This window comes from Vulpes vulpes, chromosome 12 (genome assembly GCF_048418805.1).
Source record: "Vulpes vulpes isolate BD-2025 chromosome 12, VulVul3, whole genome shotgun sequence".
NCBI classification, from domain to species: Eukaryota; Metazoa; Chordata; class Mammalia; order Carnivora; family Canidae; genus Vulpes; species Vulpes vulpes.
In genome coordinates this window covers 82,876,765-82,889,204 of record NC_132791.1, presented here as the reverse complement: position 1 = coordinate 82,889,204, position 12,440 = coordinate 82,876,765, and the positions used below count along the sequence as shown (strand labels likewise).

Sequence of the window (12,440 nt, the reverse complement as noted above, 5' to 3'; positions counted from 1 at the left end):
TTGTTTAAACTGGACAATTTTCACATACAATTATCAGTGCTGATAAAGTTCCGAGTTAACTCAGTCCCTTTTTCCTTTAATTCTGCATCTTTAATTCCTTTAGTGTTTTGTCGCACATGTTTGGTAGGAGAAAAATGTGCTAGTTTAATTATTTCACATACAAATGGTTTTCATGCTGTTCATCTACTTTCCAGAACCATTTTCCATGGCAGATACATAGTTCATGGACATCCGGAGCCATCCAATGACAATGACAACTGTGTAACATCTGCAAAAAATGTCTCAAAAATTCTACCTCAGGGAAAAAAGTGCAACTGTTTCTTGAACATTGTATCTGTTCTTAGGAACCATGACCTAGATATCAACAAAATGGGAAAGTTCTCCTCAGCAAAGTCAGATTTACTGCGATGGGCTCCTGTCCAGCCATCAAATCCCAAGATGTGAAGCAAATTACTGTTTGGCTAGCACCTTTCCTTTAAGAAGTTAAAATACATTTAATTGTGTTTTTTTTTCTATACTGGAGGATTATTCTGTATTCACTGTAGAAGAAAGGAAAATGTAGCTGACACGCTTCATCAGTGAAAGTTTAGTACCAGTTTGCACTTTATAGAACAGATCTTAGCAGTGATGTCACTTGTGGCATTCCTGCTCAAAAGATGCAGCAGATGGATACAAGTCAGTATTTATCAGGATGAAAGGTTTTATAGATTTTATTTATTTATTTATTTATTTATTTATTTATTTATTTTAGAGAGAGATAGAGTGTAGGCAGGGGGCAGGGCAGGGGGAGGAGTATCTCAAGCAGACTCCCCTCTGAACCCGAAGCCTGACACGGGGCTCCATATCACAACTCTGAGATCATGACCTGAGGCAAAATCAACATTCAGATGCTTAACCGACTGAGCCACCCAGGTGCTCCTACTAGGATGAATTTCAAATAATACATACACATGTACATACATACATTCTTGTCTTGAATTTCTTTCCTAAAGAACAGTGATGAGCTAAAACAAGAACTTGTTTCTTTGGCATCTTTATAATTATTTTACTGAGTACAAACCCCTTTTAATAATGGCACAGACTCCAGTGGACACTGAGTATCTATTATACACAAGTCTACTACCTCCTATTGTTTACTTACTGCCCTTCTCCTGGAATGTCCAATGCAACTAATCCTCACTCCATCCTCCTAAACCCCTCCTCTTGCCGGATGAAGAAGTTGAAGCTACAGACTACGCCATAAAATTTTAGAGGCCAAACTATGACACCAGCTGGGATTTTTTTTTTTTTTTTTACTCCCTTCTCTGGAGGTGAATGCATTTAATCCTGTTAGATTGTTTATTTTCTTGAGACAGAAAGGGTCAGCAGAAGAAATGGTAAGCCATCCTGAATACAGAATGATGGAACTTCTTATCCTCCCCATCCAGTGTGATTGTGCCCCCAAGGTAGCTGCTAATACAGGTACCTGAGGCAGCAGAGGCTACAGCTGGAGTGAAACCCAGAGCATAGCTTTCACTTTGCACAAGGGAAAAGTATTTCCAATAATCAGGTTGAGTCCTCCTCAGATCCATGTCACATTAGAACAACACACACAGTTGAAATAGTCAAGCACACGTGTCTCATGCCTGCTTTGGAGGACACCTTACCAGCATTCAGTTAATGCTATGATCCCTGACTGACACCTCTATGATACAAAGTTTAAGAGAGAGAGAGAGACTATAAAGCACCTATTGACGGAACTTAAAGAACAAATGCTGGTGGATTCATGGAGGAAGCTCTTCTGAGATCCAAATCATAATTTAAAAAATTATTTTAAAATTAATACTTTTAAAAGGCTTTACAGAAATATAATTGTCATACCATATACAATGACAAACGCTATATATACACACACACACATATTCACATATATACCTACATAGATACATATATGGCACAACAATGATACATTCTGATATCACCATTACCTATGCATATACAAATATATACGTACAAACCTACATACCTTTATACATAAATATCTACATATATATGCATATATAAACATATATATATGGCACAACTTGATACATTTTGACATTATCATTACTACAATCCAGATAGTAAATGTACCCATCGTTCTTGTGTCCTTCGATATATTATTTTACTTCTCTTAGATAGACACCTCACAGTAGAATGTTACACGGTGTGCATAAGTTTAACATTTTAAGAAACTATTTTCCAAAGTAATTTTTCTCATTTTACATTCCCACCAGCAGTATTGAGAGTTCCAGGTGTTCTGAACCTCACCAATATTTAGTGTGGTTAGTCTTTTTAATTTTAGCTGTTTTGACAGGTATGTAGTGCTATCTCACAGTAGCTTTGAAGTGTACCCCAAATGCCTAGTGATATTGAGCATCTTTTCCTGTGCTCATCTGTCACTTGTATATCTTATTTAGCGGACTGTCTGGTCAAGTCTTTTGTCCACATTTTATTTTTTTTATTTATTTTTAAAGATTTTAATTATTTACTCATGACAGACACACACACAGAGAGAGAGAGAGAGAGAGAGAGAGAGAGAGAGGCAGAGACACAGGCAGAGGGAGAAGCAGGCTCCTTGCAGGGAGCCCAATGCAGGACTCGATCCCGAATCTCCAGGATCACACCCTGGGCCGAAGCCAGCACTAAACAGTTGAGCCACCTGGGCTGCCCTGTCCACATTTTAATTGGGTTGTTTATTTTCTTGTTATTGAGTTTGGGAGATCTTCACATGTTCGTGGTATATGTTCTTTATGTATTCTGAATACAAGCTCTTTTTTGAAGACATTCACAAACCGATTTTAACATTCATATGGAAATGCAACATATGTGCAGAATAGCCGAACAACTTTGGAGTGAAGAGCAACAAAGCTTGGAGGATCAGTCAATCAACACCACCTGATTTCAAGACTCACTATAAAGCTACAGTAATCAAGACAGTATGGTGTAAAAACAGACAGACTCATGAAACACAATTCAGAGGCTAGAAACAGAACCATACATATACACACAACCGATTTTTGACAAAGATGTAAAGCCAGTCCAATAGAAAAAGGACAGTCTTTTCAACAAAGGGTGATGGAACTATTGGGCATGCATATGCAAAAATATAAACTTCAATTCATATCTTGAACCACATACAAAAATAACCACAAAATGGATCACAGACTTAAACCTAAAACCAGCCCTGGCTACATGTGGCAAAATGAAAACACATGCCCCTTTGTTCCAAAATTACTGCGAATTTCAAGATGGTAACATTAGAACATTAAACCAAGCACAAGACCATTCTACGTATGGGACCCTATGTGGCTGTATATACTGTGTGCCCGTGAAACCAACCTGGCCTTAAAATTATAAAATGTCTAGAAGAAAACACACGAGGAGACCTTCATTTTCATGGATAATGCAAAGATTTCTTAGATACAACACCAAAGCATGCTCCATAAAAAAAAAAAAAAAACAAATTGATAAAATGAACATCATCGAATTTAAAAATCTGTGTTCTCAAAAGATTGTTAAGTGAACAAGAAGACAAGCCACAGACTGGGAAACAGCATTTGCCAAAAATAATAATGAAGTTTAACAATTATTAAGTGTCAGATACTGTTCTAAGAATTTTATACAAGTTTAAGTATATATGTGAACACATATCAAAGCAGATACAATTTCTATTCTCATTTCATATAAGAAAGGCACAGAAATTTAAAAATCCAGCTTACTGATATAAAGTGACTAACCCAAGGAGCCAAAATTGGGGCCCCGGAGTTCTGACTTTTAAATCCACACTCCGTACATATCCTAAGGTAAAAAGAAATGACACCTCTTTCTTCTCCAAATCAGCTCCTTATTTCAACAAACTACCTTTCAAAACTGCTGAGGTAGGCATTTTTGATGGCCATGTCTGGTCGTCTGTGCTCAATATATAATGTCCCTTTTTAAGGGACATTAAGTTGTCCCAGACTTTTCCAAGACTGGGCAAATCGAAAGGTTATCAGTGCTTCCGGGACTGGTATCAGCAATCCAAGGGTAGCACAAGTAAGTCTGTAACACTCAGTGCCAGATAAAGCAGCCTTGAGCATGAACTGCCACATTGCCCAATTTGCTTTTTTGGAGCAAGGGATGATCCCACAGCAGAGTACATACTGGTTCCTTGTGCCTAGAAAGAATGCGCACGCCTCCTTCCAGTGACCATTTACATCTAGAGAGGCACCAAGGCATGGGAACGCTCATGTTTATCTGTGTGTCTGAGCCCACCCACTGCTTCACTGCAAGCCATGGGGAAAGAAGTATCAAGTCCTAAAAAGGCATTTGGACTGAATAGCACAATATGCTTGGATACCCTTGCTTCATGTAAACACAGGGTGATTGTGAATTCTAAGAGCCTGGGTGTTGCAGTTCAGCGAGGCTCTGATTAGCGTCTAAAATGCATCCCAAGAAAGGGCTGCAGAATTCTTTGTCTGGAGGAAGGGTGTACACATGACTCTGGTCACCCGGGCTCCCTAACGATTTTCCTGTGACTATTTCATCCCAGGTTCCCTTTGCGGAACATTCTGGGAGCCTCCAGCACTTTCATGGCAAAGGACTTTTGGCTAGCCCATCTTATTTTTACAAGTGCAAGTGAAGGATTTTGATGTAAAAGGAAGAGTCGTGGGAAACTAAGTTTCCATCTCCCCGCACAGTAGAAGTAATGTGGCATGCGAGGTTTTCCCAAAAGCTAGTAATTGCTGAGTAAACTCTGGTTTGAACTACCAGTGCCGGGAGTCTCTTGTGACTTCAGCTTTGACGTCATGTAAATGACTGTGTCTGAGAATCAGAAACATACATTGCTTAGCCTCTGGTACTCTCAGGATTTTTAGGCCAAAAAAGGACAGGATTGGATTCCTTCTTTCCATCGTATCATGTTTTCCTAGCCTTGAATTGTTTAATTGTCTTCCAACCTTCAAAACGAGGAATATAATAACTGCTTCTACCTATTCTCCTGGCAGGATCTGGGGGATCACATTTTTCCTGGGTGTTCTTGATCATGTGGTCGGAGTACATTCCTTTGAATTTAGGCTGCACACTACCCCAGCTATTCTGACTTTAAGCTACTCACACAGAGCAACTCCAACAAAACCTGAAACTCTGGCATTTGGCACTTGTCACACCCAGGGTACGCCTCTCTGAGATTTATCAAAGTCCAACAAGATGGATGTGTCTGTCCCTTTGTGTCACGTATTTAAAACTTAAATTTTAAGTGTAATCAACTCAGGCTCTGTAAAGTTCTGAAATGAGTGTGCCCCGGGTATATTAGCATGTTCAATTTTCCCCGAGGGGAAAAAAAAATCAGGTTTTCAATGTTGGAGCAGCTTTTAAAGTTTAACCAAGAAAAAAAAAATCAATGGAACAGAAACATCTGTACATACATCCACTTACTATCATCATCTGGGACGACAGGACAAGCTCCATGACAGTAGCTAATCCCCATGAATCCTACTTGGCCCACCTTTCTATCTAAAATGACAATATTCTCTGTGTTTATTTATTCTAATTTAAGAATATACAAAACTACGCCTGTATTTAGAAGAAGGTTTTCTGTGAGGTTTGACAATTCTCCCTTTCTTGGTAAGTGCGTAGGCCAACCACGTAGGTATGCATATGAGTGAGAATGTCCCTCGTTTCCAAACCATCATTAGAGGCAGTAATGTGTGAGTATTATGGGAGAGGAAGGTTGTTGCATCTTCCTGTGAAATCAGCATTACATAGTTACTCCTCATTTCATCAGGAAAAAGGAATGTGCTCTGGGGAAATAGTAGTGCGATAGTTATAAAATATCCACGTGGCTAAGCAAAGTACCTACCTGCCTGATGCAGGTATTTCGGTTCTGGGCAGGGAGGGAGGGCTTCCTTGCAGAGGGTAGACGGGGGGGGGGGGGGGGGGGGGGGGGGAAGAGGTGAGGTCCGTATCTCTTTCTCTTAAGGATCTATAAAAACGAAGGCACCAATCTACATCATGTCACAAACGAGAATTCCGGAGGTAACTCATCTCCTAGCAAGGTGAAGGCACTCACAATCTAGACCCTCAATGACCGAAGGGGCTTTATACTCACTTCTCAACCAAAGGGGTCGATTTTTCCTTGACGAGCACACACAAGAAGATCCCATCAAAGCGCATTTTGCAATTTTGTTCAAACCCTTGTGGGACAGCTTTTCTATTAGAAGCCACAGAAACGTTCTTAATTACCAGACTTTTCTGCAGGGTGTGGCCGGACCAGGACTCCAGGAACTGCGAGTGTGAATTTTAATGCTTTGCTGCAAAAGGAGACTCTGGACATTCTCAGCATCTTATTTAAAAAAGCGGGGTACAGTACCACGTGAGGCTCTCTGCGCTAATGGCCTACATTAAGTTACAGGTATGAATTTTACATAAAACGGATTAATATTATATGTCATGGTGGAATTTTAAACAGTCCGTGCCCATGCATTTTTAATATTTACGTGCCCTCATTTAATGCTTTGAGGCAAATGTATTTCTGGAGCTCACTTGTGCATCATTTGGATGGGTCAAAGAAAAGAAAACCCTGCGACGTTTTGATTTGTATGTCCCTTCAAAAATCTCTGCGTTCGGCACTTTTTTTTGTTGTTGTTGTTAAGCTTTAACCTTTAAAAAAAAAAAAGAAAGAAAGAAAGAAAAATAAAGAAGGAAAACGGAACGGCTGCACATTCCATTCCATCATAATGGGCTTTTTTTTTTTTTTTTTTTTTTTCGGAGATTGTGTAAAGGCGAATGATGAAACGGAGAGGGAAATACCGAGGAGGACGAACGCGCCTTCTGGTCCCCGGGCCCCGCGCTCCGCAGTCTCCGCGGGAACTTCTCCCGGTCTCGTCCCCTCCCTGGGCGCACACCGGCCCGGCGCGACTCCGGCTCCGGTCGCCGTTCTCGGAACCGCGACCACAGCGCTGACCCACCGGAGGGCCCTTCCCATTGGCCCGAGCGTCATTCCCCGCGGTGGCTCCGCCCGCCCGATTGGCTGGCCGCCCCCCGCCCCCGCCCCCCGCCCCCCCCCCCCCGGAGCCTCCGCCCTCGCCGCTCCCTCCGCGCACCCGCCCGCGCGCCCGGCCCGGCCCGATCCGCTCGGCTCGCACGGCGACCCCGCCAGCGCGCAGGCCCCGCCCCCGGGGCGCGCGGCTCTATAAATGCAGCTGCGCGGCCGGCGGGGCGAGAGCGTACGGGAGGCGCCTGGGAGCCGGAGGCGGCGGCCGGGCTGGGGTCGGCGCTCGGGAGCGGGACGAGGGAGCCCGGGGCCGCTGCGCTTCCGCCGCCCCTGCGTGGTCCCCGCCTTTCGGTCCCGGCCGCGCGTCGCCCCTGAGCGGAGGTCCCGTCGCAAAGCCGGGGCGGCCGCGCCGTCAGTGGTGGGGCGCGGGGCCGCCGGGAGCTCCGCGGTGCCCGGAGCGCGGACCGGGCGCGAGAGCGGGGGCCCCGGAGCCCGCCCGCCCGCCCGCCCGCCTCGCTCGCGCCGGCGTGTCCGCTCGCGCAGGGCGCAGGGCGCGGGGCGCGGGGCGCGGGGCGCGGGGCGCAGGGCGCGGGGCGCGCGATGAAGGCGGTGAGCCCGGTGCGCCCCTCGGGCCGCAAGGCGCCGTCGGGCTGCGGCGGCGGGGAGCTGGCCCTGCGCTGTCTGGCCGAGCACGGCCACAGCCTGGGAGGCTCGGCGGCGGCGGCGGCGGCGGCGGCGCGCTGCAAGGCGGCGGAGGCGGCGGCCGAGGAGCCGGCGCTGTGCCTGCAGTGCGATATGAACGACTGCTACAGCCGCCTGCGGAGGCTGGTGCCCACCATCCCGCCCAACAAGAAAGTCAGCAAAGTGGAGATCCTGCAGCACGTTATCGACTACATCCTGGACCTGCAGCTGGCGCTGGAGACGCACCCGGCTCTGCTGAGGCAGCCGCCGCCGCCCGCGCCGCCGCACCACCCGGCCGGGACCTGTCCGGCCGCGCCGCCGCGGACCCCGCTCACGGCGCTCAACACCGACCCGGTGAGAGGCCGGACGCCGGCCCGGGCGGCGCCGCGGGGTGGGAGGCGGGGGCCGCGCTGCCCCGGGAGCCCGGGGCGGGGGGGGGGGGGGCAGCGGCGGGCCCCGCGCGGCCGGCGCAGGTGGGAGTGGGAGCGCGGGGCGGCACCGGGGCGGGGGCGGGGGTCCCTGCACATCCCGCCCGTCAAGTGCAGCCTGCGCCCGGGGGGGGGGGGGGGCCTGCGCATCCCGCCCGTCCAGTCCAGCCTGCGCCCGGGGAGGCGGGGGGGGGGGCCCTGCGCATCCCGGGCCGTCAGGTCCAGCCTGCGCCCGGGGGGGGGGCCCTGCGCATCCCGCCCGTCCAGTCCAGCCTGGGGCCCTGCGCATCCCGCCCGTCCAGTCCAGCCTGCGCCCGGGGGCGGGGGGGGGCGTCGGCGCGCCAGCCCGGCTTCCGCGCACAAGCCAGGACCGTACGGGGCGCGACGCTCGCGCCCGCTAACCTGTGCCTCGGTGTCCGTTGCTGTTGCAGGCCGGCGCGGTGAACAAGCAGGGCGACAGCATCCTGTGCCGCTGAGCCGCGCGGTCCAGGTGAGCGCGCCTTCCCCTCCCCGGCGCGGGGCCCCGAGACGCCCGGCCCAGGGGCTTCGGCTGCCCGGCACCGCCGCGTCCCTGGCCCCGGAGTGTCCGAGGGCAGGCCCCGGGACGTGGGCATCCCCCGTCGGTGCCGCCGTGCTTCGCTTTACTAACGGGGGGCGCGCTCCGGAGGGACGCGGGCCCCCGCCGCCCCCGAGCCCCTCCCGTGACCCGCGGGCTCCTACCGCCTGCCTCGGCCCCGAGGGAGGCCCCCCGTGGGCGTGGGAACTGCCCGGGGTGCGCCCCCACCCCCACGCCCCGGAGCCGTCTGACACCCGCGAAGCGGGATGCGCAGGGCCGGGGAGTGGATCCCCGACCCCGGCTCCGCGGGGCCAGCCGCCAGCTGCCTGCTGGTCCGCCGGGCCGGCCGCGGGCCGAGGGTGTCGTCTGACCTGGCGGTGTGTTTTGGGTTGTTGATCAAGCATGTCTTGAGTTTGGTCGGTGGCGCCAGTTAGTCTGCAGCGGGAAGGTTCACACACCCCCTCTATTCATTCGTCTTCCACAGGTGCGCGGCCCGCCTGAGCCCGAGCCAGGAGCACTAGGAAGGGAGGGGGAAAGAGCAGAAATTGCAGAAAAAGCCACCGAGGAAAGGAAAAAAAAAATTCAGCAAATCCTAGAAACGTTTCATTCGTCATTCCGAGAGAGAGAGAGAGAGAGAGAGACAGAGGGGAGGGGGGGAGGAAAAATACAATTTTCATCCTTTTTTTTTTTTTTTTTTTGCACGTTCATAAACATTCTGCATATGTATTCTCTTTTGTCACTTCATTTATAACCGCTGTGAAATGTACATTTCTGTGTTTTCGGAGGTGCAGTTAAACTTTTAAGCTTAAGTGTGACAGGACTGATAAATAGAAGATGAAGAGTAAATCAACTTTAGAAGCCTACTTTGTGACCAAGGAGCTCAATTTTTGTTTTGAAGCTTTACTAATATAAAAGAGCATTGTAGATATTTTTTTTTTTGACATCTATTGTTTAAAATAGATGATTATAACGGGGCAGGGAACTTTCTTTTCCCTGCAAGAATGTTACATATTGTATAGATAACTGAGTGACATTTCATACCATGTATATATAGAGATGTTCTATAAGTGTGAGAAAGTATATGCTTTAATAGACTACTGTAATTATAAGATATTTTTAATTAAATATTTTTTTGTAAATATTATGTGTGTGTTTTTTTAATCTATGGGAATATTTCTTTTGGAAAATTATTTTTCAGCTCCGTTGCAGAGCTCCTGATATCTTGAATGTCTCTTCTGTTTGGCCTAGCTTTTAATTTGTTTTTTGTTTTATCCAGTGTCATATAGACTCGGAAGTAATCGTTATATATAGCTAGTGGTCCTGCATGACTGCATGAGATGTTTAATCACAAAATAAACTTGCTCTGAGTCCATTCAAATGTGTTTTCTTTAACCTAGATTGAAATCTCTGTATTTGAAGCATACATGTTGGGAATATACTTTATCAGTTCTTAAGTACAGGGTTTGATAGTGTAATATATAAAGACTAAGTGTTTGCTTTTCTGTTTTTTAACTGAGGTCAAAATGGATTCTGAATGGTTTTGCATATGGGATGGGGAAATGCTTGGATCCTAAAAGAGTTTATGAAATCTACTGTTTTATCAAAGTGGAAAAAAAAATGCTTATCATCCTTCATTTTACACTAAAGCTTAATGTCCGTACGTTTCATGTCTGTACAGATTATTTAAATCATAGAAATGAAAAATGTTCTCTGCTTGCTACCAAAGGACAAACTCTTGGAAATGAACACTTTCTGCTTTCCTTCCTCCAAAGAATATTAATAGGCGACAGTGGGAGAAAAAAAAAAAAAAAGAAAAAAAAAAAAAACAAGGCATAATGGCAAATCCTTCAAGCAGGGATAAAAGTCGATCTTCAAACGTTAACTTAAGTAGACCAAAAATTCTGATGACCGCATCTAGATTATTTTTTTATAAAAATGATTTTCACTATAGCTATGTTAGTTATGGCTAAACTACTGTCCAATCTCTTGTGATGTGTAACTTTTACATGTGCATATTAAAGTAGATTTATCTGTCTTGTACTGTGATTTCTGGTCTCGTTTCTTCAAAACGCTTTACTTACTTTTTAAGATTTTCTTTTCTCTTTAATGAAGTCAGTATTTTCTAGGTTGGATAGGGACCATCAGGGCCTGTGAACATGATGCATTTAATGTGGTCAGTACTTTGCACACCAGTTAGATGGAATTTTTAGAGTGAGAGAGAATTAAGTAGGATTTAATTGGGTGCTTTGTAAATAGTTAGTCAACTGTGTGTGTAACGTGGTCTGTTTGATTTTTAAAAGGAAAGGATTTGTTTCAGATTATACAAGAATAAAAGTATTATAGACCCAAGGGACTTTTTATGAGGTCAAAGTCAAATATTTATATGAATATGAAATCTCATGGTCTCCAGTAGTCTGTTGAAGTGGCAACTATGAACATAAAGTTAATGCTAGTAGGTTCAAATAAATCGAAAGACTTAAAAACCTGTTCTATCCCCAGCATGTTATCCCCTCAGCTTTGACATTTCACTGGTCTTTGGTATTTTTAGAATTTGATGTATTTGATGTTGAGCCTTATAAAGTCAAAGAACTGCTTGTTTACATGAGGTTTATTTTTATTTTTTATATTATTCGTTCTTGTCACACATCAAGAAGAAAACAGAAAAACACTGCTGGAATTCCAAATCTGGAGAATTCTAACGATAGCATTCTTTGTTATTAAATAAAGAGCACGATTCCTCCTTTTTCCTTGGCAGTTTAATTTCAGGAGGAAGCAGATCACATGTGCTCTGTTGATTGGAGTTAGGCATCTGCCAGGCCTGACTGCCAAACGCTACCTAAGCCGTTAGATACAGTTTAAACTTCTAATGGGAGATTATGAACCGTAAAACAAATGGTTAAATATTTATGTTTTTGAAGATAGATGTTGCACCTTAGTTCATTTTAGGTTTAGGGCATGAAAAACCACGGAAAGGGAAGAAAAGTATAATGGACATCATATTTCAGAGACTTGGCATTTTACCCTTGGCCACTTGCATAGCTTGGATATCTCTAAAGACACTGCCATCATTTTTTTTTTTTTTTAATTACCTGGAGTTGTATAAGATATTACATTCTATGTATGGCCTGTGACCTAACCAAGCAACCAGACAACAAAAACATTTCAAGTTGTTTAGTCCTAAGTATTCAGATACTTGGTTTAACTGATGATTAGGAAAATGTCCTAACTTCTTAGTTTAGGTAGTTTTCATTTTATAGGGACAAAGAGTACAAAGCATTTAAAACCTGAAAAGGAATAAAAAAGTATCCCACAGTGGGATGTCATTTCTAATATGGTTATAAAATCCTGAATACCTCAAACATCTCAAGTTAAAGGAATGAGAAAAATAAAAAACTAATATACTTTGGTACTGTATAAATCTGTTGGTTGTCAAGCTCTAACTGAATTTTTAGAAATTTAAAAAATTTTGACCTCCATAATCTATCGTATTAAATGCCTACTATAAAAATAAATCTTCACTGAGCAAAGGGGTCTGAAGTTTGTGGTTTTTAATTGACTTCTACTGAGTTATGCAATTTTTCATTATCAAGAATGGGTCTTTTGATGGATCACCTCAATTATTTACAGTGTTTCTTACCCTGTGATGAAAAATGTGGCTTAAAAATGTTGATATGAATGGAAAGAAAATCTAGTTTGAATGCTAGGCAAAGCCTGTCTACTCTTTTTTGTCTGCCAGGATAGGAAGCAATAATAATAATCCTAAACAAGGCAGTGGAAGGAT

General features: G+C 45.3%; 1 protein-coding gene across 1 annotated transcript; it reads left to right on the top strand.

Moving 5' to 3' along the window:
* The first annotated feature begins 7,370 nt into the window (after positions 1 to 7,370).
* Positions 7,371 to 10,705, top strand: ID4 (inhibitor of DNA binding 4). The gene is made up of 3 exons (XM_072729046.1): positions 7,371 to 8,029; positions 8,535 to 8,593; positions 9,144 to 10,705. The coding sequence occupies exons 1-2, from the start codon at positions 7,595 to 7,597 to the stop codon at positions 8,577 to 8,579; spliced, it is 480 nt and encodes a 159-aa protein (XP_072585147.1). The 5' UTR covers positions 7,371 to 7,594; the 3' UTR covers positions 8,580 to 8,593; positions 9,144 to 10,705.
* The last annotated feature ends 1,735 nt before the right edge of the window (positions 10,706 to 12,440 follow it).

Excerpts from the sequence above, each read along its gene's own strand:
- ID4 (XM_072729046.1), top strand. The coding sequence starts at position 7,595 with ATGAAGGCGGTGAGCCCGGTGCGCCCCTCGGGCCGCAAGGCGCCGTCG. Across the intron at positions 8,030-8,534 it reads CGGCGCTCAACACCGACCCG|GCCGGCGCGGTGAACAAGCA; the intron begins GTGAGAGGCCGG and ends TTGCTGTTGCAG.